The 25,613-nt window shown below is 39.3% G+C and overlaps 2 protein-coding genes across 2 annotated transcripts in view; one reads left to right on the top strand and one right to left on the bottom strand.

Moving 5' to 3' along the window:
- The window catches only part of LOC125084387 (olfactory receptor 6M1-like), a 30,597-nt gene extending 5,332 nt beyond the window's left edge, over positions 1–25,265 (bottom strand). Inside the window, exon 1 of the mRNA XM_047701619.1 lies at positions 24,316–25,265. Within this exon, the coding sequence (XP_047557575.1) occupies positions 24,316–25,265 (950 nt within the window). The remainder of the gene's footprint in view (positions 1–24,315) is intronic.
- On the top strand, positions 617–1,570 carry LOC125084787 (olfactory receptor 6C74-like). The gene has a single exon (XM_047702588.1). It carries the CDS (start codon positions 632–634, stop codon positions 1,568–1,570), a length of 939 nt encoding a protein of 312 aa, XP_047558544.1. The 5' UTR covers positions 617–631.
- Positions 25,266–25,613: the final 348 nt, after the last annotated feature.

The following is a 25,613-nucleotide window of genomic DNA, read 5'->3' as shown; positions in this document are numbered from 1 at the left end:
TCAGGTCATGATCTCAGGGTCCTGGGATCTAGCCCCGCATGGGGCTCTCTGCTCGGCAGGGAGCCTCCTTCCTCCCCTCTCTCTGCCTGCCTCTCTGCCTGCTTGTGATCTGTCAAATAAACAAAATCTAAAATAAATAAATAAATAAACAAATAAATAAATAAATATTTTATAACTAGAAAAATAGCAATACCCCTGCCTACAGATGTTGCTCTCCTAAGCATTATATTAGTGATCATAACATTACAATTAGACTTTGAGGAACACATAGGAAACACTGCCATCGTATGCCAAGTGAGTTACATGCTTTTCCTTACTTAATTCTCACAGGAACATGAACAGGTAGATCCTATCAACTTCATTCTGCAGAGGACGAAAAAAAAGTTCACAATGGTTAACTAACTTTCCAAAGATGCCCCATCTCTCATGAGTTAGGACTGAGCATTTAACTAATATTGAACTCAGGTCCATCTAATTGAAGAACCAACTGGCTAATCCACTTTACTACCAGCCTAGCCATCTTCCTGGATAGTCAAGTAACTTAATCGTGCTCCTCTAAAATCTTTGTGTTCCCTGATGTCGTCATTGCAGGATAAGTACAGCCGGGACACTGCTGTGGAAAGAGATACCCATGGAAATGGGGAATGGGACAACTGTCCAAGAATTCACCTTGGAGGGGTTTCCTGCCATCCAACACCTGGGAAAGGTCCTCTTTCTGGTGCACTTGCTGGTGTACCTGGCATCCATTGCTGGCAATGTAATCATAATCACCATCACCTGTGCTGACTCCTGGCTCCATACACCTATGTATTTGTTCCTCAGCACTTTCTCCTTCTTGGAGTGTGGTGTCATAAGTGCTGTTATTCCCAAGTTGCTGGTCATCTTTCTCTCAGGCAAGCAAACCATTTCCTTTCCTGCCTGTTTCATGCAAGCCTTTGTCTTTTTATTTCTTGGAGCAGTAGGTTTCCTCCTCATAGCAGTGATGTCTCTGGATCGGTATGTGGCCATTTGCAAGCCTCTGCATTACCCGACCATCATGAACCTGAAGACTTGCTTCCTTCTGGTCACTGCCTGCTTCACATTGGCCTTTCCCTTTATCACTGGGCTGGTAGTGAAGGTTTTCCAGTTGTCCTTCTGTGGTCCCCGTATCATTCCTCACTTTTTCTGTGACCTTGCCCCCCTGATTCATCTCTCCTGCTCTGACACCAGAACTACTGAAAGGTTGACCTTTGTCCTCGCTTTGTTTATCCTTATAACATCTCTTATCATAACCATCATTGCATACAGCAACATAGTAGTCACAATCGTACAACTCCCATCAGCCAAGGAGAAACAGAAAGCTTTCTCCACCTGCTCCTCTCATCTCATAGTCCTCTCTCTGATGTATGGCAGCTGTGTGTTTATATATGTGAAACCAAAACAACTGAACAGGCTGGAGTCCAACAGGGAGTCTGCCCTTGTGAACACAGTGGTGACCCCACTGCTGAACCCTGTCATCTACACTCTGCAGAACAAGCAGGTCCACCGGGCTCTGAGGGAGACAATGTGCAGAATGAAAATATCAAGATAAAAAACTCACATGGCTTTGGGGTGGAAGGCTTCAGAGAACCCTGTGTCCTCATTCTGGCCAGTGTAGCAGTCCACAGAGTTGTTGTGCAGGGTCTCTGACAGACCTCACTAAACTCAGCACATTCCTAACAAAATGGAAACCTGCTTCTTCCAGGCTACATTTTACCTTGATGTGCATCATTATCCCCTCCATAAATATCCCACATATTGATGACAACTGATTAATTGTAAAATCCTTCACTGAATTTTTATTCTTCCCTCTTTATAAATCATGTGCTTGAAATTTCCAAAATTTAGTAAATTTATAGTTATTATTTCACTTCTCTCTACCTATGAACGTGGCTGAACAGAATTAATAAATATTTACCAGAAGGCATTTAGATATTCAAATGATAGAAATTTATATAATAGGAATGTAGGAAATAATAGAAATAGTATGAATACTTGGGTCTGCCTTCCCTCCAGGTTTAGACCAAGGAAATAGTGGTCATAATATCCTTCACCTTGGAATTATTTGGTTTGCATTAGGTGTGCTCTTAAATGCTGTTCCTGGCCCTTAGCTTTGCTACATATATATGCATCAATCCATTCTGGAGAGAAACAGAATTGTTCTCAGTCTTAGAGAACAAAACACCAAGGAGAGGGAATATTCACAGCATCCCATGGCTGACCAATGTTCCTAGTTCCTAAATTGTTTATTCTAGCTCCAGCCCCTCAGATACATAATGCACAATTCTGAGTGTTTCCCATCCTAAATCTCTTACCACAGATGCTTGCGTACATCAGTAGATGGGAGCACTTATTTCATATTTCTTTAATTTCTTCCAAAGATTCAAGTTGGGGAATCTAAGTTATTTGCTTATCTTCTTCACATTACTAATGAAAATAAACAAGTAAGATTTTTCCTGGTTGACTGGTGTTGTCATGTATAAGGTTATCTTCTGATAGATAACCTACTTTAAAACCACCATTTCAATGATCTCAATCCTTAAACGTTGTGTACCTTTATAATCCACAGGGTATGTATATTTTTCCTTCAGAATAAACATCTTCAAAAAAGATTAACAAGAGAGTAGAGGAATTAAGGTGGCCATGTAGCAGGGGGACACCAAGGTTGCCGTGTCCCTCTAACACAGCTACATCAACATCCAACTATTCTGAACAACTGTGAATTCAAACTGAGGATTAAGAAAACAGTCTGCACAGTTGAAGGGATAGAACATGGCAGATGGGAGGTTGAGATCCCTGAATTAGGGGAGAGGAAAGCTGCAGGATGCAAAGGTGAGGGAACACTTTTCATGGAGCAAACTCTAGAAGAGGGAAAGAGCAAGAGACTGCACAGTGGGTATAGATCAGACAAGAAAGCTTGGTGAGGAGATCCCCTGTTGTACGGGAAGAAATTATTTCCCTTCCCAGAGCACATTTGGAAGAGCACGCTTTGCATCTTGAAGGACAAAAAGCCATCTGGGAGCAACTGAGCAGTGCTCAACAGGAGGGACAGAAGTGTGCACAGAGGGCCAGTAACCTCAGTTGGAATTCAGAGAAAAACACAATGCTTCCAGTGGAGGCTAGAGTCCTCAACGCTGAACCCCATCCCCTGAGCCAGGCAGGGGCATCTTTACAAGGTAAAGTCAGCTTCTGAGCTAGTCCAGCAGGCCTCACTCTCAGAAGACCAACAGAGGCTCCCCACATGTACCAGGTCTACTGATTAAGAGTGCTCCAAAACATCAGGCTCTGGTGGAAATAAGATGAGGCTTGCTTCCTTTTTCTTTCATCTTGTATTTTCTGGATAAAATGAGATAGAGAAATTCACTCCAAAAGAAAGAATAGGAGGTGATACTCATAGCAGGGGATTTAATCAATACAGAGATAAGTAAGATATCTGAGCTAGAATTTAAAACAATGATTATAAAGATACTAGCTGGGCTTGGAAAAAGCAAAGAAGACATGAGATAATACCTTACTGTAGTGATAAAAGAACTAAAATGTAGTCAGGCCAAAATTAAAAATGCTAAAACTAAGATGGAGGCTATAAAAATGAGGACAAATGAAGCAGAAGAGCAAATCAGTGATACAGAAGAGAAAAGTATGGAAAACAATGAAACTTAAAAGAAGAGGGAAAGAATACTATTAGTTCATGAAGGTAGACTTTGGGAACTCAGCAATTCCATAAAGCAATATGATATCTGTATTATAGGAGTCCCAGAAGAAGAAGAGTGGGAAAGGGGGCAGAAGGATTATTTGAATAAATTAGAACCGAGAACTTCCCTAATCTGGGGATGGGAACAGGAATTCATGTCCAAGAGACACAGAGAACTCCCCTCAAAATCAACAAGGAAAAGATAAACACCTTGACATATTATAATGAACCATGCAAATGACAAAGAGAAAGAGAAAATTCCTGAAAGCAGCTCAGGACAAGATATCCTTAACCTACAAGGGGAGACACATAAGGCTGGCAACAAGGTTGTCCACAGAGACCTGGCAGGCCAGAAAAACTGGCATGACATATTCAACATGCTAACTGGGAAAAATATGTAGCCAAGAACACTGTATCCAGCAAGGCTGTCATTAAGAATAAAAGAAGAGATCAAAAGTTTTCAAGACAAAACCTAAAGGAATTCATGAACACTAAACCATCCCTTCAAGAAATATTAAAGGGGACCCTTTGAGCAGAGAGAGAGGACAACGGTAACAAAAACCAGAAGGGAACAGAAACACTCTATAGGGACAGTGACTTTACAGGGAATACGAGGACACTATTCGTATCTTTCAATAATTACTCAGAATGTAAATGAACTGAAATGCTCCAAACAAAAGACACAGGATATCAGAATGAATGCCTCAGCAATCAGACAACAAAAAGAAATAAAAGGCATCCAAAATGGCAAGGAAGTCAAACTATCACTCTTGCAGACTATATTATACTTTATGTAGAAAACCCAAAAGACTCCACCCAAAAATTTCTAGAACTGATATAGGAATTCAGCAAAGACTCAGGATATAAACAAAGTGCACAGAACTCAATTGCACTTCTATTCACTAACAACGAGGCAGAAGAAATAGAAGTCAAAGAAATTATTCCATTTACAATGGTACCGCAATACATAAGATACCAAGGAATAAATCTAATCAAAGAGGCAAAGGATCTGTACTCTGCAAACTATAGAACACTCATGAAAGAAACTGAGGAAGACACCAAAAAATGGAAAAATATTCCATGCTCATGGATTGGAAGAACAACCAGTGTCAAAATGTCTATGCTACCCAGAGTAATCTACACATCCAATGCAATCCTCAAAATACCACCACCATTTTCCACAGAGCTGGAACAAATAACCCAAAAATTTGTATGGAACCAGAAAAGATCCAAAATAGCCAAGGGAATATTGAAAAAGAAAACCAAAGCTGGAGGCATCACAATTCTGGACTTCAAACGATATTATTATCGAGACAGAATGGAACTGGCACAAAAACAAACACACAGATCAAGGGAACAGGATATAGAACCCAGAAATGGACCCTCAACTCTAGGGTCAACTTATCTTTGACAAAGCAGGAAAGAATATCCAAAGGGGGAAAAAAAAGGCTCTTCAACAAATGGCACTAGGAAAATTGGACAGCCACATGCAGAAGAATGAAACTGTACCGTTTTCTTATACCATACACAAAAATAAACTTAAATGGATGAAAGACCTAAATATGAGACAAGAACTTATCAAAATCCTAGATGATAACGCAGGCAGCAACCTCTTTGACCTTGGCTATAGCAACTTCGTTCTTGATACACCTTCAAAGACAAGGAAAACAAAAGCAAAAATGAACTATTTGGACCTCATCAAGAGAAAAATCCTTTTCATAGCAAAGGAAACAGTCTAAAAAACTAAAAGGCAACCTATGAAATGGGAAAAGTTATTTGCAAATTTCTTACCAGATAAAGGGCTAGTATCCAAAATATGTAAAGAACTTATCGAACTCAACACACACACACACACGCAAAGAAACAAATAATCCAGTCAGGAAATGGGTAGAAGACATGAACACGTATCTCCAAAGAAGACATTTAAATGGCCAACAGACACATGAAAAAATGTTCCACATCACTCGGCATCAGGGAAATACAAATCAAAACCACAATGAGATACCACCTCATGCCAGTCAGAATGGCTAAAATTAACAAGTCAGGAAACAACAGATATTAACGAGGATGTGGAATAAGGGGAACCCTCTGACATTGTTAGTGGGAATGCAAACTGGTGCAGTCACTGTAGAAAACAGTATGGATGTTCCTCAAAAAGTTATAAATGGAGCTATCCTATGACCCAGCAATTGCACTACGAGGTATTTATCCAAAGTATACAAAAGCAGTGATTCAAAGTGTCACATGCACCCAAATGCTTACAGCAGCAATGTCCACAATAGCCAAAATATGTAAAAAGCACAGATGTCCATCAATAGATAAGTGGATAAAGAAGACGTGGTGTGTGTGTGTGTGTGTGTGTGTGTGTGTGTGTGTGTGCGTGTGTGTGTGTGTGTGTGTGTGTGTGTATAATGAAATTTTATGCAGCCATCAAAAAAAGAAATCTTGAAGGTGCTTGGGTGGCTCAGTCAGTTAAATAGCTGCTTTTGGCTCAGGTCATGATCCCAGAGTCCTGGGATTGAGCTCCACATTGGGCTCCCTGATCAGCAGGGAGCCAGCTTCTGCCCCTCCCCTCAGCTCATGTTCTCTCTCTCTCAAATAAAGAAATAAAATCCTTAAAAAAAAGACTTTCTTTTAAAGGGGAGATGTTGAGGAGAAGGGAGTTGAGGGAAATTGGAAGGGGAGGTGAACCATGAGAGACTATGGACTCTGAAAAACGATCTGAGAATTTTGAAGGGGTGGGGGGTGGGAGGTTGGGGGCACCAGGTGGTGGGCATTGTAGAGGGCACGGATTGCATGGAGCACTGGGTGTGGTGCAAAAATAATGAATACTGTTATGCTGAAAAAAATAAAAAAATTAAAACTTTAAAAAAAAAAAAAGACTTTCTTTTAAAAAAATGAAACCTTACAGTTTGCGATGATGTGGATAGAAATAGAAGGTTATTTTGCTAAGTGAAATAAGTCAGAGAAAGATAAATACCATATGATTTCACTCATATGTGGAATTTAAGAAGCAAAAGAGATGAACATAGGAGAAGGGAAGGAAAAATAAAATAAGATAAAAACAGAGAGGGAGGGCAACCATAAAAGACTCTTAACTATAGGAAACAACTGAAGATTGATGGAGGGGTGGTGGGTCGGGGGATAAGGTAATTGAGTGATAAGCATTGAAGAGGCACTTGATATAACTAGTATAAAATGGGTGTTATATGCAACTGATGAATCACTAAATTCTACCCCTGAAACTAATAATATAATATATGTTACCTAAATTGAATCAAAATAAAAAATTGAATAAAAAACAAACAAAAGATGTTAGTTAAAAAAAAAAAGTTAACAACAGAAGAAACACATGGCATTGGGGAGGATGTGGAGAGAATGGAACTTTCTTACATTGTTGGTGGGATGCAAACCAGTGCATCTACCCTATCATCCAGCAATTACACAACTAGGTAATTACCCAAAGAATACAAAATAGCAATTTGAAGACACATGCGCCCTGATGTTTATAGAAGCATTACCTATAATAGCCAGTTATGGAAAGAGCCAAATGTACATTGACTGATGAATGGATAAAGAAGATATGCTATTTATAAACAAAGGAAATTTACTCAGCTATAAAAAAGAATGAAATCGTGCCATTTGCAATGACATTGATAAAGCTAGAAAGTACTATACCACACTAAATAAGTCAGAGAATATACCATGTGATTTCCTAATATGTAGAATTTAGAAACAAAACAAATGATCATAGCAGAAAAGATAAAGGCAAACCAAGACACAGAGTCTTGACTATAAGGACCAAACTAATGGTTACCAGGGAGGAGGTTGGGGGTGCGTGAAATAGGTGATGGAGCTTAACAGTCACTTATTGTGATGAGCACAGGGTGTTGTCTGTAAGTGCCGAGTCACTAAATTGTACACCTGAAAATAATATTACATTGTATGTTAACTAACTGGAATACAAATAAACACTGAAGAAAATTTTTAAAAATGTTTAACACAATTTTTTATTTTGTTGGCTTTTAGCCAAAACCTGAGGTTAGGTAGTCTCAAATACATTTTATGAAACATAATGGATCCTACTTCTCTTCATGGTCCTATTATAAGGTCCAGATTTCACCCAACTGACATTGAAGTATCAACATGACCTAAAAAATCACAGATAATTAGCTGTACACATTGCATTAACAAATTTGGAAAAGCCAAGATCAGAGTAGGAAAGTGGCTACAGACCCTGTTATAGGAATTAGAAGGACAAATGATGGCTTAGGGAAGTGCCAGTGGGAATGGAATGCAAAGGGACCACAGTAGACTGAATCATTTGCACTGGACAAACCTGGTGTTGCCTTCAACTAACTGATCAACTTCTGAAAACACAAAAGTCGCCTTCTCCATAAAATATGGAGATTAAGCCAGATGATCTCTAGGGTCCTCTTGAAAATACTCATGGACATAGCATCAAGATGCTGCAGGAACATGGAAATAATGTTCTGCTCTGAGAGTTGAACAACTGAAGAGTGTATGGAAGTGGTTGAGGTTCAGTAATGTGGGAATAAATCAGGGAATTATGGTCAAACTACTGAAAAGAATGTGAACCTCCCAACATTTTAGTTATCATTGGATAATTTATCATACTTAAACTAATTAAATGCATTTATATTACCTTGAGAAAGATTATGCTGGTTGTGTGAACTGACCAATAGAAAAATGAAAACCAGAAATCTAAAACTGAGTCTATAAATCCAGGCTGATAGTTGCCAGCCTTAGGTGGTACCTAGTGAAGAACAAACCCCAATGTGGAGATTAATGCACTAGATTCTGGTACTTTAAAACATTTATTGAGACAAATCCCATAAGTTAATTGAATGTTAAAGGTACATGATTTTAAAATACTTCAATGAAGTATGGGGGTGCCTGGGTGGCTCAGTGGGTTAAGCCTCTGCCTTCAGCTTAGGTCATGATCTCAGGGTCCTGGGATCAAGCCCTGCATCAGGCTCTCTGCTCAGCAGGAAGCCCAATTCCCCCATCTCTGCCTTCCTCTCTGCCTACTTGTGATCTCTGTCTGTCAAATAAATAAATAAAAGCTTCAAAAAAATTCAATGAAGTATGATTGACATATACATATTTAGTGCATACAACTTGAATATTTGGAGTTAAGTATACACCCTTGAAGCCATCATCACTATCAGTGCCATTAACTTATCTATCACCTTCAACTATTTCTTCCTGTAATATTTATTGTGGATTTTTTGCCCTAATATGATAGGTAAAAGCACTTAATTTACCCACTCTATTAGCAAAATTTTAAATAGGCAATAAAATATTGTTAACACTAGGCCATATGTTATATAGATCTCCAGAACTCATTCATTATGCATAACTGAAATTTGATCAATACCTTCCTATTTCCCCTTCCTTCCAGCCCTTGACAACCACCATTCTACTCTCTGCTTCTCTGTGTTTAATTAGATTCCACATATAAATAAGATCATACAGCATTTGCCTTACCATGTTTGGCTTATTTTACTTAGAATAATATCGTACCTGGGGTGGAGGTGGGGGAAGTCCAGGGTGTCAGCCTGTGCTCTGTCCTCAGCTTGCCTTCTGCTCCCTCATCAGAAATTAACAGGATTCACCATGGTACTTCTTACTGCTTCCATGGTAACAACTTTGGAAATTAACAGCAGCCGTGGCCATGATCTCTTAAGGGCACAGTAACCAGAGGCTAAGACCACTCTGGTATGAAGGTCTATGTTACCTTAGAGGGCAAGCAAATGAAACTAGCAATCATTTGGCAAAGGGTGAAGAAAACCATACTAAATGAATGAACATAAGGAAGATGATGGAATATTTATTTGGACTTCATAATGTGGGGGGAAAATAGCAAAAGAAAAATTAAATTTCCTTACTACCTATAGCCCACTGATAAATCCTTGAAAAGGGCAGAGTGATGTTCCTCTAGGAAATCAACTGCCTCAATGTTAGTACTTTGCTAAGGGCAAAAGAGAATCTAGCCCAACGCCCAGTATCCTGTAAGTCTACTTTAACACATAAAAATTACTTTGGAAACTTCCTTTTTCTCTACCTCCAAAGATCCATGTTGACAATCATCCCCCAAGCATATGACCCACAAATATATATCTGAAGGGTCTTATTGAAGAGGAAAATTACCCAGAGCAAGCCCAGACCAGGAGGCCCCGGAAGACGGAAAGTTGCTAACAATAAGCTAGAGATAACCAGAAGCCCTACTGAGAGAGCAAGAGATAACCAGCCATTTCTGCTTCTGTAAAAAGGCCTCCCTCCTCAGGATCCCTGCACTACTGTTTCTGCCTAAAGCAGCCCCCACTCCTCCAGTTTAAAACCACCTACTAGCAGTCAGCATAGCCCTTGGAACCTGACTGCCTCCATTTCCTTATAAAAGCCCTATAACCCCAGTGTCCAGGGCCCAGAACTTCAAGCACGAGCTCATATAGGTCTGTAGGTGTAAAATAAATCCAAGTTTTCCTACTTCTCCAAATGTCACTTTGTCTCTTGCTGGTCTGATTTTCCACAACATCATTACTAAGGTTTTATTAGACATTGGTAAATTATTTTTCCCAATAATAGCCCCCTCAAGGTCCTGGAAACCTTGCTTTTCAAATTCCTTAGGGACTTACACTATCTCTAACCCTCTCCCAACTTGAAAGTATATAATGGGCCACTACTGACCCCAGTGGAGCTCTTTGTGCCCATAGGTCCATCCCCATGCTTTAAGAAAACCACCTTTTTGCACCAAAGATGTCTCAAGAATTCTTTCTTGTCTGTAGTTGATGAAACCTACCATGTTTTCTTACACCACTGGGACCAATGGCCACAGCACGGCCTACAGCTCACCCACTTACACCTCTGGTGTGAGTCAGGTTTTTTACTTTAAAAATGTGATGAACCACTACAGTGAAGAATAAGTAATAGGACAGGGTGAACTTAAGGTGATATACAAGTAAATCTAATTAGTGTACTTGGATTAAGAGACACTGCTTGGGCGCCTGGGTGGCTCAGTGGGTTAAGCCGCTGCCTTCGGCTCAGGTCATGATCTCGGAGTCCTGGGATCGAGCCCGCATCGGGCTCTCTGCTCAGTGGGGAGCCTGCTTCCTCCTCTCTCTCTGCCTGCCTCTCTGCCTGCTTGTGATCTCTCTGTCAAATAAATAAATAAAATCTTTAAAAAAAAAAAAAAGAAAGAAAGAAAGACACTGCTAGACCCCACCAATATTACTTTGGTATTCAACTTGACCGGCAACCTGTAGAGTGTTTACTGCAAATTCCTGCAAACTCTGCCAGAGCATTATTTTCTGGGCCTGGGAGCACATTTTTTGATGCATGAGGCAAGCAATAAATGCTTGAAAAGGTACACTCCCAGAAGGAATCCTCAGTGAATGATGGCTGTGATGAGGGAACAGAAGGCAAGCTGAGGACAAAGCAGAAGCTGACACTCTGCAACACCCCCCCTCCATGAGATATATGTGACATTCCTCAGGAACTCCCAGCTGCCCTAAAGGAAAAACAAATAGTTAGCTTGTAGGGATCACAATCCTGCAAGACCTGAGTCTCCCTCAGTTTACAGATGTCTTAGCAATCTACAAGAAAAAAGCATTCCTATCAATAACCTAGCTTCCAGAAGGAAATGTAGATATAATTAAATGTCCTTATAACCTGCAGCCATTGACAGATACTTAAAGTGGGCAGAGTATAATGTTTCTCTAGGAAGCTCCCAACTTTCTTATTGTTAATGCCTTACTAGAGGAAAAACAACTTAAACTTGGCAATGTGAAGGCCTCTGGTATCTTGCAGGTCCTCTTTAGCATATGAGAGTTCTTTGGAAACCTCCCTTATTCCTTGCTTCCCCCAACCCCACGGTATATAATCAGCCACCCCTCAAAATCCTGGTGCAGCAGCTCTTTCTGCCCAAGGGCCTTGTCCCTATGCTTTAATAAAGCACCATTTTGCACCAAAGATGTCTCAAAAATTATTTCTTGGTCATTGCCTTCAGTCCTCACCCCACTGAACGTCAGCTATACTGTAAAACCCAACTGGGGCAGAATTGCTATATACACATCCCATCCTCTTTTCTTCTGGGTTTGAATAACTGTGAAGAGTATTCTACACTACAGTCAGAATTCCACAGTGAGACTGGGCTCCAAGTTCCCAGAAGGGTAACTGGCTTGGTAATGCACAATTCTTTTAACTACAACTTTCTATCTTCCCTACTGGTCTTCTGTGGCACCAACTCTCCAATAAATTACATGTCTTCAAATTCTTGCCTCTGGGTCTGCCTCTGGGGTGATTCAACTAAGACATTGAGTTTTCTTCTACTACCTAGTTAACTGCTCCAGAAATTCACATCTTCTTTGCATTTTGTATACATAGTAAGACTATGAAGTTTCTTCTGTGAATCCAGCCTCAGATCAGTTTTCATGGGCTGCCATATGAGGAATGTCTTTCACAAAGAAATGCCTTTCAGTCCAAAATAACTTTGATTTCAAGGAGTTCATTAAGGACTTTCTTCATCAAGGTGGAATAATCCCTTTATTCAGGTCTTTCCTCTGTATTTTTTTAAAGATTTTATTTATTTATTTGACATAGAGAGAGAGCTCACAAGTAGGCAGAGAGGCAGGCAGAGAGAGAGAGGGAGCAAAGCAGGCTCCCCACTGAGTAGAGAGCCTGATGTAGGGCTCAATCCCATGAGACCATGAGACCATGACCCAAGTGAAAGGCAGAGGCTTAACCCACTGAACCACCCAGGTGCCCCAGGTCTTTCCTCCTTAAAATAAAATACCCTGAGGGTGCCTGTTGGGTGGGCCCATTGATTGACTCTTGATTTCAGCTCAGGTCAGGATGTCAGGGTTCTGAGATAGAGCCGAATTGGTTCTGTGTTCAGCAGGGAATCTGCTTCTCTCTCCCTCTGTTCTTCTCTCTGCTTGCATGCATGCACACTCCTTCTCTCTAAATAAGGTAAATAAATCTTTACAGCAAAGGAAACAGTGAACAAAACAAAGAGGCAACCCATGGAATGGGAGAAGATATTTGCAAATGGCACTACAGACAAAGGGCTGATATCCAAAATCTATAAAGAACTCAAACTCAACACTCGAAAAACAGATAATCATGTCAAAAAATGGGCAGAAAACATGAACAGACACTTCTCCAAAGAAGATATGCAAATGGGTAAAAGACACATGAAAAAATGTTCATCATCATTAGCTAGCAGGGAGATTCAAATCAAATCCACATTGAGATACCACCTTACACCAGTTAGAATGGCCAAAATTAACAAGACGGTAAACAACAACTGTTGGAGAGGATGTGGAGAAAGAAAAACGCTCTTACACTGTTGATAGAAATGCAAGTTGGTGCAGCCACTTCGGAAAACAGTGTGGAGATTCCTTAAGAAATTGAAAATAGAGCTACCCTATGACCCTGCAATTGCACTACTGGTAATTTACCCCAAAGGTACAGATGTGGTGAGAAGAAGGGCAATCTGTACCCCAATGTTCACAGCAGCAATGGCCATAATTGCCAAACTGGAAAGAGCCAAGATTCCCTTCAATAGAAGAATGGGTAAAGAAGATATGGCCCATATATACAATGGAGTATTATGCCTCCATCAGAAAGGATGAATATTCAACTTTTGTATCAACATGGATGGGACTGGAGGAGATTATGCTGAATGAAATAAGTCAAGCAGAGAAAGTCAATTATCATATGGTTTCACTTGTGGAGCATAAGGGAGGACATTAGGAAAAGGAAAGGAAAAGTAAAATTGGGGGAAATCAGAGGGAGAGACTGTGGACTCTGAGAAACAAACTGAGGGTTTTCGAGGGGAGGGGAGTGGGCCGTTGGGTGAGCCTTGTCGTGGGTATTAAGGAGGGCACATATTGCACTAGGTGTGGTGCATAAACAATGAATCTTGGAACACTGAAAAAATAAAATAAAATAAAATAAAATAAGAGATTTTTTCTAGATGCAGAAAAGGAACAGATGTGGAGAATCTGTGTCCATAGCAACCATTGGCTTGAAGAAGTTCTTCTCCTTGGTATCTCTGCTGGGCTTCTGTAGCAGGAGTGAGCCACTATTCTGTGGTCTGGCTTCCATTGAAAGCCAGAAAGGGGAAGTAAACTCCAAAGTGTATTGTAGGCAACCCTGAGGCATGTGGTAGCTGGAAATTTGTTCTGCCTGAATCTGCCCTCATCAGAGTTGATGTTACATCAAGGTCAACACAAATATTATAGAAACTTTCAGAAGCATTTATATGGGTCCTACCTTCCCACAAATAGACTAAATCATTTTTATAACTTTTGTCCTTCTACCACTGTGCTTTCAGTCCAGGCCAAACCTGGAACTCATGGTCATATTCTCAGTTGAAGCAAGGGAAAATAAAGAATAATGGTAGATGAGTTACAGAAGCTACAGCAACGTGAGACTACATTTTAATGCTCAGCTAAAGTCTCATTTGCATGGGGTTTTAATTTTATTCAGTGCTAGCTTCATGGAGCAGAAATACCTGTCACACCTGAGTGAGTCCCAATGCCAAGTTCATGGTGAGAAGGTAGGAGGAGAGGGACTCTACATGGTTTGATGGAAAGGCTTACAAACTGAACAGTCAAAGAAATGGGCTAAAGTAACTCTACACTGCATCTAGCATAAGCAGTGGTGAGCTGGCAACTAAGATATGCTTCAAATTATCCTTGGCCTATAGTTTCTCTTTCTTGGATAGTGCCTTCATGGTTTGCCAATACCTAGGATTTCTTCCTTTTTTTTTTTTTTTTTTTTTGCTGTGGTTGTAATAGTTTATTTTTTTGTTTTTGCTTTTTTTCCCCTTGCCACAGAGACATATCTAGAAAGAAATTGCTATGGTCAATGTCTAAGAGGGTACTGCCTATGCTCTCCTGGGATTGTGTTGGTTTTTTGTCTCATATTTAGGTTTTTCAACCATTTTGAATTTATTTTTGTGTATAGTGAAATAAAGTGGTCCAGTTTCATTCTTTTCATGTTGCTGCCCAATCTTTCCAACACCTTTTGTTGAAGGGACTGTTTTGGATATTCTTTCCTGCTTTGTTGAAGATTGATCGACCATATATCTATGGGTTGATTTCTGGGTTTTTCTTTTTTTTTTTTTTTTTTTTTTTAAGCTTTTTTTTTTTTTTTTTTTTTTTTTTGACAGACAGAGATCACAAGTAGGCAGAGAGGCAGACAGATAGAGAGAGAGGGGGAAGCAGGCTCCCTGCAGAGCACAGAGCCCGATGTGGGGCTCGATCCCAGGAACTGGGACCATGACCTGAGCCGAAGGCAGAGGCTTTAACCCACTGAGCCACCCAGGCGCCCCGATTTCTGGGTTTTTCTATTCTGTTCCCTTCATCTAGGTCTCTACTTTTGTGCCAGTACCACACTGTTTTAATCACTACAGCTTTGTAATAGGACTCAAAGTCCAGAATTCTAATGGCTCTAGCTTTGCTTTTCTTTTTCATGATTGCTTTGGCCATTTGGGGTCTTTTGTGTTTCCATACAAATTTTAGGATTATTTGTTCTAGCTCTGTGAAAAATGCTGTTGGTATTTTGATAGGGATTGCATTTAATGTGTAGATTGCTTTGGGTAATATAGACATTTTAAGAATATTTGTTCTTCTGATTCATGAGCATGGAATGTCTTTTCATTTCTTTGTATCTTCTTCAATTTCTTTCATCTGTGTTTTGTAGTTTTCAGAGTACAAGTCTTTTACTTCTTTGGTTAGGATTATTCCTAGGTATCTTATTGTTTTTGCCAAAGCTGTAAATGGGATTGATTCCTTGATATCTCTTTCTGTTGCTTATTATTGGTGTCTAGAAATGCCATAGATTTCTGTACATTGATTTTGTATTCTGTGACTTGACTGAATTTGTGTATCAGTTCTAGCAATTTTGGAGGTGGGGATCTTTAGGTTTTCTGTATAGAATATCATCTCACTTGCCAATAGTGACAGTTTGGCTTTCTTGTCAATATAGATGCCTTTTATTTCTTTTTGTTGTCTGATTGCTGAGGACTTCCAGTACTATGTTAAGTAACAGTAGTGAGAATGGACATGCTTGTCTTGTTCCTGACCACAGAGGAAAATCTGTTATTTTTTCTTCATTGAGAATGATATTAGCTATTGGTTTTTTATATATGATCTTTCTAATGCTGGTGTATATTCCCCTCTAAACCAACATCTTGAGAGTTTTTATCAAAAATGGATGTTGTTTCCACAGTTTGCCAATGAGAGACTACGGACTCTGAAAAACAATCTGAAGGGTTTGAAGAGGTGGGGGGGTGAGAAGTTGGCGGAACCAGGTGGTGGGTATTAGAGAGGGCATGGATTGCGTGGAGCACTGGGTGTGGTACAAAAACAATGAATACTGTTATGCTGAAAATAAATTTTAAAAATGTTTTAAAAAATGGATGTTGTACTTTGTCAAATGCTTTTTCTGCATCTATTGAGAGGATCATAAAATTCTTATCCTTTCTTTTATTAATTTGGTATATCACATTGATTGATTTTTGAATATTGTACCACCCTTGCAGCCGCAGAATAATTGCCACTTGATCATGGTGAATGCTTCTTTTAAAGTACTATTGGATTTAGTTTGCAGTATTTTATTAAGAATTTTTTTTATTATGATCACTTAGCTGACACAGTATTTTGTTACTAGAGGATATTGGCCTATAGTTCTCTTTTTTAATGGAGTCTTTGTCTAGCTTTGGTGTCAGGGTAATGTTGGCCTCATGGAATGAATTTGGATGTTTTCCTTCTTTTTTTGTGGAATATTTTGAGAAGAATAGGTATTAACTCTTCCTTAAATGTTTGGTAGAATTTGCATGTGTAGCCATCTGACCCTTATTGCCCTTCAAATACCCAGAAAGGGTGCTGTGGGAGGGTCCAACTCAGAACCACCAGATTTTTAAAAATAGCTCCAAAGGGGGGAGAGGGGGGAGCCTGTTTACCCTGACCAAAAAACTGGGAGAAGAATGACCTAATAACAGAATTTTTGTCAATACCAACATTACTCCAGACAAACACCAAAAGAAAAGCCATACCTCCTTCTAGTGGTTGAGCAAGGATTTTATCTCCCCTACCCATTCATGATAAAAAATAAAAATAAACTCTCAATAAGCTAGGAGTATAGGGGAACTACCTCAACTTGATATCAAGTGTATCTACAGAAGACTCAGAGGTAAGTTTTCTTAGAAATAACATCATACTTAATGCCAAATGACTGAGCGTTTCCCCTCTAAGATAAAGAATAAGAAAACTCTGGAAGTTTAGCCTCTGCAACAAGGCAAGAAAAAGAAATAAAATGCATGCAGATTGGAAAGGAAGATATAAAACCATCCCTATTGGCAGATGATATAAAAATTTAGAAAACCCCAAACAAACTACAAAAGTAGTCCTAAATGAATAAGTGATTTCAGTAAGGTCAAAGGTTACAAAATCAACACCCCCCAAAATCACATTTTTATATACTAACTATAAACTTCTGGAAACCTAAATTAAAAATACATTACCACCCACAGTAACTCCAAAGGAATGGTGCTAGAGCAATTGGACACCCACATACAAAAATAAAGAGAGGGAGTAAGAGAAGGAGAATGAAAGAAAACCTCAATCTAAGTCTGACAACTTAACACAAAACAAACAACAAAAACTAACTCAAGAAGGGTCCCAGACAAACATAAAACACAAAACTATTAACAATTTTTAGGGGAAAAAAAAAAGGAAATCTGCAAGATCTAGGGCTAGGAAAAGACTTCTTAGACTTGACACCAAAAGTATGATCCATAAAAGGAAAAATTGTAAATTAGACCACATCAAAATTTTAAAAAAGACAATTTAAAAAAGACAAATTTAAAAAGACAATTTAAAAAAAGACAAGCTATAGACTGCAGAAAAATATTTGCAATCCACATTTCTGACAAAAGACTTATATCTGGAAGATATAAAGACCTCTTGAAACGCAAGAGTAAAAAATATTAATAATAATAGTAAACCAATAAGAATATGGGCAAAGGACATAAACAGACATTTTACCTAAAAGGTATACAAATGCCATTTAAGCAAGTGAAAGACATTCAACATCATTAGTCATCAGGGAAATACAAATTAAAACAACAACAAAATGTTAGTACACACTTTACAGAGTGGCTGAAAACAAAGACCAAATATTTTTGAGGATGCAGAAAATTGGTCCACCTATACACTTCTATTGGGAATATAAATTGGTACAAGCACTCTCAAAAATTATTTGACAGTTTCTTATAAAACTAAACATGCAACTATCATACAGCCCAGCAATTGCACATTAGGGTGCTTATCCCAAAGAAATGAAAACCTGTGTTCACACAAAAACCTGTACACAAACATGAATGATCATGGCAGCTTTACTGGTAAAGGCCAAAAACTGAAATCTGTGCATATGTCCTTTAATAGGTGAATAAACACATCATACCATTCACACCATTGCCTACTATTCAGCAATAAAAAAGAATGCAATATTGGTATGTGCAAAAGTTCAGATGAATCTCAAGGGAATCATGTAGAGTTAAAAAAAAAGATTCATTCCGTGGGTTGCCTCTTTGTTTTTTTGACTGTTTCCTTTGCTGTGCAGAAGCTTTTGATCTTGATGAAGTCCCAAAAGTTCATCCTCACTTTTGTTTCCTTTGCCTTTGGAGACATATCTTGAAAGAAGTTGCTGTGGCTGATATCGAAGAGATTACTGCCTATGTTCTCCTCTAGGATTCTGATGGATTCCTGTCTCACGTTGAGACCTTTTATCCATTTTGAGTTTATCTTTGTGTATGGTGTAAGAGAATGGTCGAGTTTCATTCTTCTGCATATAGCTGTCCAGTTTTCCCAGCACCACTTATTGAAGCGACTGTCTTTTTTCCACTGTATATTTTTTCCTGTTTTGTCAAAGATTATTTGACCATAGAGTTGAGGGTCCATATCTGGGCTCTCTACTCTGTTCCACTGGTCTATGTGTCTGTTTTTATGCCAGTACCATGCTGTCTTGGTGATCACGGCTTTGTAGTAAAGCTTGAAATCAGGTAACATGATACCCCCAGTTTTATTTTTGTTTTTCAACATTTCCTTAGCGATTCGGGGTCTCTTCTGATTCCATACAAATTTTAGGATTGTTTGCTCCAGCTCTTTGAAAAATACCGGTGGAATTTTGATCGGAATGGCAGTAAAAGTATAGATTGCTCTAGGCAGTATAGACATCTTAACAATGTTTATTCTTCCGATCCAAAAGCATGAGAGGGTCTTCCATCTTTTTGTGTCTTCTTCAATTTCTTTCATGAGTGTTCATTATTCCTCGAGTACAGTTCCTTTACCTCTTTGGTTAGGTTTATTCCCAGGTATCTTATGGTTCTTGGTGCTATAGTAAATGGAATCCATTCTCTAATTTCCCTTTCCGTATTTTCATTGTTAGTGTATAAGAAAGCCACTGATTTCTGTACATTGACTTTGTATCCTGCCACATTACTGAGTTGCTGTATGAGCTCTAGTAGTTTGGGGGTGGAGTCTTTTGGGTTTTCCATATAAAGAAGCATGTCATCTGCGAAGAGAGAGAGTTTGACTTCTTCATTGCCAATTTGGATACCTTTTATTTCTCTTTGTTGTCTGATTGCTGTTGCTAGGACTTCTAATACTATGTTGAACAAGAGTGGTGAGAGTGGGCATCCTTGTCGTGTTCCTGATCTCAACGGGAAGGCTGCGAGCTTTTTCCAATTGAGGATGATATTTGCTGTGGGTCTTTCATAGAGAACTCCTGAAACTCAACACACACAAAACAGACAATCATATCAAAAAATGGGCAGAATAATACTGTTATGCTGAAAAAATAAAAAAAAATTAAAAAAAATAAAATAAAATAAAATAAAAAGAAATGAGCAAAAGATAGCCAATACAAATCATTAGTAATGTTATAATCTGCTTACCAATATTTAGCATAGACTAAATAGACTATAAGACTATAAGACTATATAGACTTAAGGGTTTTTTTTTTATGTGTGACACTGTTAATCATATAAGTGTGTTTGTGCATAATATGTATTATAGAATTAAAAAATAACTAAATTTTTTAAATCACAAAAAAAAATGGGCAGAAGATATGAACAGACATTTCTTCAATGAAGACATAAAAATGGCTATCAGACACATGAAAAAATGTTCATCACCACTAGCCATCAGGGAGATTCAATTTAAAACCACTTTGAGATATCACCTTACACCAGTTAGAATGGCCAAAATTAGCAAGACAGGAAACAAAGTGTGTTGGAGAGGATATGGAGAAAGGGGAACCCTCTTACACTGTTGGTGGGAATGCAAGTTGGTGCAGCCACTTTGGAAAACAGTGTGGAGATTCCTCAAGAAATTAAAAATAGAGCTTCCCTATGACCCTGCCATTGCACTACTGGGTATTTACCCCAAAGATACAGATGTAGTGAAATGAAGGGCCATCTGTACCCCAATGTTTATAGCAGCAATGGCCACGGTCGCCAAACTGTGGAAAGAACAAGATGCCCTTCAACAGACGAATGGATAAGGAAGATGTGGTCCATATACACTATGGAGTATTATGCCTCCATCAGAAAGGATGAATACCCAACTTTTGTAGCAACATGGACAGTACTGGAAGAGATTCTGCTGAGTGAAATAAGTCAAGCAGAGAAAGTCAATTATCATATGGTTTCACTTATTGGTGGAGTATAACAAATAGCATGGAGGACAAGGGGAGATGGAGGAAGAAGGGAGTTGAGGGAAATTGGAAGGGGAGGTGAACCATGAGAGACTATGAACTCTGAAAACAATCTGAGGGTTTTGAAGGGGCGTGGGTGGGAGGTTAGGGGATCGAGGTGGTGGGTATTGGAGAGGGCATGGATTGCATGGAGCACTGGGTGTGGTGCAAAAATAATGAATACTGTTATGCTGAAAAATAAAAAATTTTAAAAAATGATTCAAAAGGTAACATAGCATATGATTCCATTTGTATAATAGTTTTACATTTTAGAAACTGAGGATGTGGGATGCCTGGCTAGCTCAGTTGGTAGAGCATGTGGGTCTTGATCTCCAGGTAGTGACTTCAAGCCCCACATCAAGCACAGAGCTTAGAAAAATGAAAGAAAAGAAAAGAAACCAAAGACATTGCTTAGGGGTAGGAGGGTAAAGTGTAGCTTTTAAAAGGCAACAGGAGGGATGTTTGTGGTGTTGGAAATGTCCAGTATCTTGACTGTGCTGGTAGACATGTGAACCAAGACAATATGATAAAATTGTACAAGAGGTAAACACACACACACACACACACACACACACACACACAGTACAAGTAATATTGGAGAAATCTGAAAAAGATTGGCAGATTGTATTAGTCAATATCCCAATGTGATATTAAACTATAATTTTGCAAAATGTTATCATTGCAGGAAAATGAGCAGTGTACACGAATCTTCCTATTTCTTATAACTGCATGTGAATCTACAGTTATGTCAATAAAAATTCCAATTAAAGAAGAAAAGGATAGTTTGGGAGGTTTGAGAGATGATGTTTCACAAAAAGTAGTACATTCCCTGATTTTTCAAAAAATGGACATTTAATTTCTAATTGCAGTGAAACGAAAATAGTAATGCTAAAGGCTCATGAAAATGCAAAGACACTGGGTCACTCATGCATTGCTAATCGGAATGTAAAATGGTATAATCACTCTGGAAAACAGTTTGTCAGATTCTTGTAAAACTAAATGTGCGATTACCATACAACCCAGCCATTGTGTTCGTAGGCACTTAACCCAGGAAAATGAAATCTTATATTCATACAAACACCTGTACATGAATGTTCAGAGAAGCTTTATTTGTAACAGCTAAAAATTAGAAATGGGACACCAGGAAGATGGCAGGATAGAGACCTCTGATTTTCCCCCCTCATCCCACAGACACCCTGAATAAACAACTACACGCAGATCAATTCCCTCTGAAAGATATTCAGAAACTAGCTGAGACATTCCTACAATACCAGGCAACTGAGAAAATAGCCACATCAAAATAGGTGGGAAAAACTGAGACACTCTTACCATAAACTCCAACCCACATAGCACCATACAATCAGGTGAGAACCCCTTACCCCCAGCTTTTCCCAGAAGAGGAAAGGGCTTACACCACACATCTAGGGCCTCAATTTATAGGGCTGACAACCAAAGGATTGGATCCTAACTTGCCTGTTTCTAGGAGCTGAGAGGCCCATCATAGACTAAAATCAGAAACCGGTATTAATGCAGCATCTAAAAACTTTCCTCAGCTCTTCCACGTGGGTCAACATAGAGCAAGCAGGCAAAAATGGCCAGCTCTCAGTTTCTCCGTAGAAGGGATTAGTACACATCTAAAGTCTCAACTTGACCAGCTGCTACCTTGATGGTCTGGCTTATAACTAGCCTGCATCGGGGAGCTGACAGACAGGAAGTCTCTACTTTCTTAGGACTCTGAATAAGCCAGTGGCTACTTTCTGTAGCTCCTTCTCCCCTGGCTTGCTCCAGAGACAGAACCAAGTCTCCAGCTAACCTGCCTGTCTCTGAGATCCAACAGCCCTCAGGTTTCATTAGGCCTTTGAGGATGACAGACAGTAAAGCAACAGTTTTAAAGATTGTGGTCTGAATGAGAGTGTAGACATTTGCCACAGGGCAAATTCTGAGTTCTACCCAACTCAGCGAACAGTGAGTAGGGGATTCACTCTCTCAGCTGCTAACTGAAGAGAGAAGGAATTGGACCACACATCTAGCATTCCCCACTTTTCTAGCTTCTGCTAGAAAGACTAGTTTCTTTCCTACCTGTCACAGGGACTAACAGGGTTTGGTATACTTTAGTTTCCCGGGGCATACTAGAAACAAAGATAGTGGTTTGGATGAGCACAAAGGTTCAAGAAGTACTCAGAATCTCGCTGGGCTGATAGGTGAGGTTCATCTCCTACACTAGTCTGGTTCATGAGGCCAGGCTGTGAGAATTGGCAGAGGTGGCTATTTCATCTAATGCACAGAAACCAGAAACCCCGGGAACTTCTGCTTTTAGATTAGGCTCAGAAATTACCTTCTTTGGAGAAAGAAGGGGCAAAGACATAGCTGTCCTTGGAAGATCATAACCCCCAGGACACTTTATAATCAAACTATTCCCAGGCCAAAAAAAAAAAAAAAAAAAAAAAAAAATCGAAATCAGCCAATATTTTTTGACAGTCTAAAATTCTTCCTAATCAGATTATGCCTTGAATATAAGTAATTCTCAAATCAAGCAGGAAAGGAGTATATGTGCTCAAATCAGACATATTGAAAATCAAATGCATAGCATGTTCATGCCATGTGGGATGTGACAGGAACCACTTCCCATTAGGGCCAGTTGTCTTCAGGTGGAAGCCACTTCCTCCATGAACCTACAAACACAATAACTGACCCAGTTTTAATCCATTTTTTAAAAAAATTATCAATTCCACTTATTTTCCTTTTAAGCTTTCCTAATTATGAGATTTGTTAGCTTTTGCTGCATAAAGGGTCAACCATAATTTAGCTTAACCTGGGAGACAGTGGCAGCTCCCACACCCAAAGTCATATTGGGAGAAAACATCTCTTCCATATAGGGAGAAAATTTGGTAGTGGGGTCACTTACCTTTCAGCAACCTACTGGGGTCAAGGCTTAGCAACATCAATTACGGGGAAAAAAAACGGAACAAATTTAAATGTTCTGGGATGCCTGGGTGCCTCAGTCAGCTCAGGTCATGATCCCAGCCTGCTGGGATTGAGTCCCACATTGGGATCCCTGCTTGGCAAAGAGCCTGCTTCTCCCTCTCCTCCCAACTCATGTTCTCTCTCACTATGTCTGTCTCTCTCTGAAATAAATAAACAAAATCTTTTAAAAACTTTTTAAAGTTTTATATTTTATTTCTATTTTAATAAAGAGTTAAAGACAATTTTGTTGATAATATTAGATACATCCTAACCACCTGGAGTTAAACTGAGCTCTTTACACCTCTAAAACCAATAGACCCAAAGAGAGAACCAGCTTACCATTGGTTCATTTACATACAAGATCCAATTAATGAAATACCATTAATTTTCATTAGGCTATAATATTTTGACTTTATATAATTCCAGAACAATTCGCTTCTAAAATTTCAAACCCTGAATACATAAAATGGTGATGGTTTCTATCCTTTCTTAGTATCAGAAAACTCAAGCATAAGCATGTACCATGAATAGTAATTATTATTATGCGATTGACAATTTTTCTTATTCTTAAAGACTTTGTATTATGTGACTTATGTATACTGGGCTCTCCATAAATGTTGTGTGCACTGAATTCATGAAAGACCACTGAGTAGAAAATCAAGGAAGATATTCTTCAGCATGATATAAAGAACTCAGAAGAATTTTCAAAGAGTGAAAAGTATTGTATTGCAAAGTAAGATTGTACCCAGCCAGATGAAAATTAGCTTAAGCTGGATCACCATATATAGAATTCTACAGAAAATATTTCTGCAATTGTGGGAAATTGAACTAGAAGCCCAAGAAGATCCACTTACCCTCCAAAGCTCTGTTTCTGTGTCCTCAACCTCGATAGAGCATCCCTCAGAGCCCGATGGACCTGCTTGTTCCGCAGAGTGTAGATGACAGGATTGAGCAGTGGGGTCACCACCGTGTTCACAAGGGCAGCCTCCCTGTTGGAGTCCAGCCTGTTCGTTTGCTTTGGTTTCACATACATAAACACACAGCTCCCATACATCAGAAAGAGAACCATGAGGTGAGAGGAGCAGGTGGAGAAAGCTCTCTGTTTCTCCTTGGCTGATGGGAGTCTCAGGATTGTGACTACTATGTTGCTGTATGCAATGGTGGTTATGATAAGAGATGTTATAAGGATAAACAAAGCGAGGACAAAGGTCAACATTTCAGTAGGTTTGGTGTCAGAGCAGGAGAGATGAATCAGGGGGCCAAGGTCACAGAGAAAGTGGTGGATGACATGGGGGCCACAGAAGGATAAGTAGGAAACCTTCAATACCAGCCCAGTGATGAGAGGGAAGGCCAAAGCGAAGCATGCAGTGACCAGGAGGAAGCAAGTCTTCAGGTTCATGATGGTCGGGTAATGCAGAGGTTTGCAAATGGCCACATACCGATCCAGAGACATCACTGCCATGAGGAAGAAAATTATTGACCCAAAAAAGAAAAAAGAAAAGGCTTGTATGAGACAAGCAGTAAAGGAAATTGGTTGCCTTCCCAAAAGAAAGATGGACAGCAGTTTAGGAATAACTGAGGTGATAAAACAGCATTCAAAGAAGGAGAACGTGCTGAGTAAAATATACATTGGTGTCTGGAGGCGATGGTCAACCCAAGTGATGGTGATGATCACCACATTTCCTGTGATAGAAGCCAGGTATGCCAGCAGATGGATCAGGAAGAAGATATTCCCTAGGTCCTGGATTGCAGGAAACCCTTCCAGAATGAATTCTTGGATTGTTGTCTCATTCCTCACCTCCATAGTGATCTCCATTTCTCTAACATCAACTCTGCTGGGTATGTCAAACAGAAAATGCTACCACCAAAGAATAAAATTTTAACTGATGGCCACTATTAAAAAGCAATAAATACTACTTGCAGTGACAATTCTGAATGAGGAATCACTTTATATAATTTAAATGTTATAAATTATTTTGAAATTTATCAATTATTAAATTGTAAAAATTGAACGTTTATTTTTCATTTTTGAAAATAAGCAGAGAGCCCGATGTGGGACTCGATCCCAGGACCCTGAGATCATGACCTGAGCCGAAGGCAGCGGCTTAACCCACTGAGCCACCCAGGCGCCCTGAAAATAATTTTTAATGTG

This window comes from Lutra lutra, chromosome 14 (assembly GCF_902655055.1).
Source record: "Lutra lutra chromosome 14, mLutLut1.2, whole genome shotgun sequence".
NCBI classification, from domain to species: domain Eukaryota; kingdom Metazoa; phylum Chordata; class Mammalia; order Carnivora; family Mustelidae; genus Lutra; species Lutra lutra.
The sequence above is the reverse complement of the archived record's forward strand: the minus strand, read 5'-3'. Positions and strand labels throughout refer to the sequence as shown.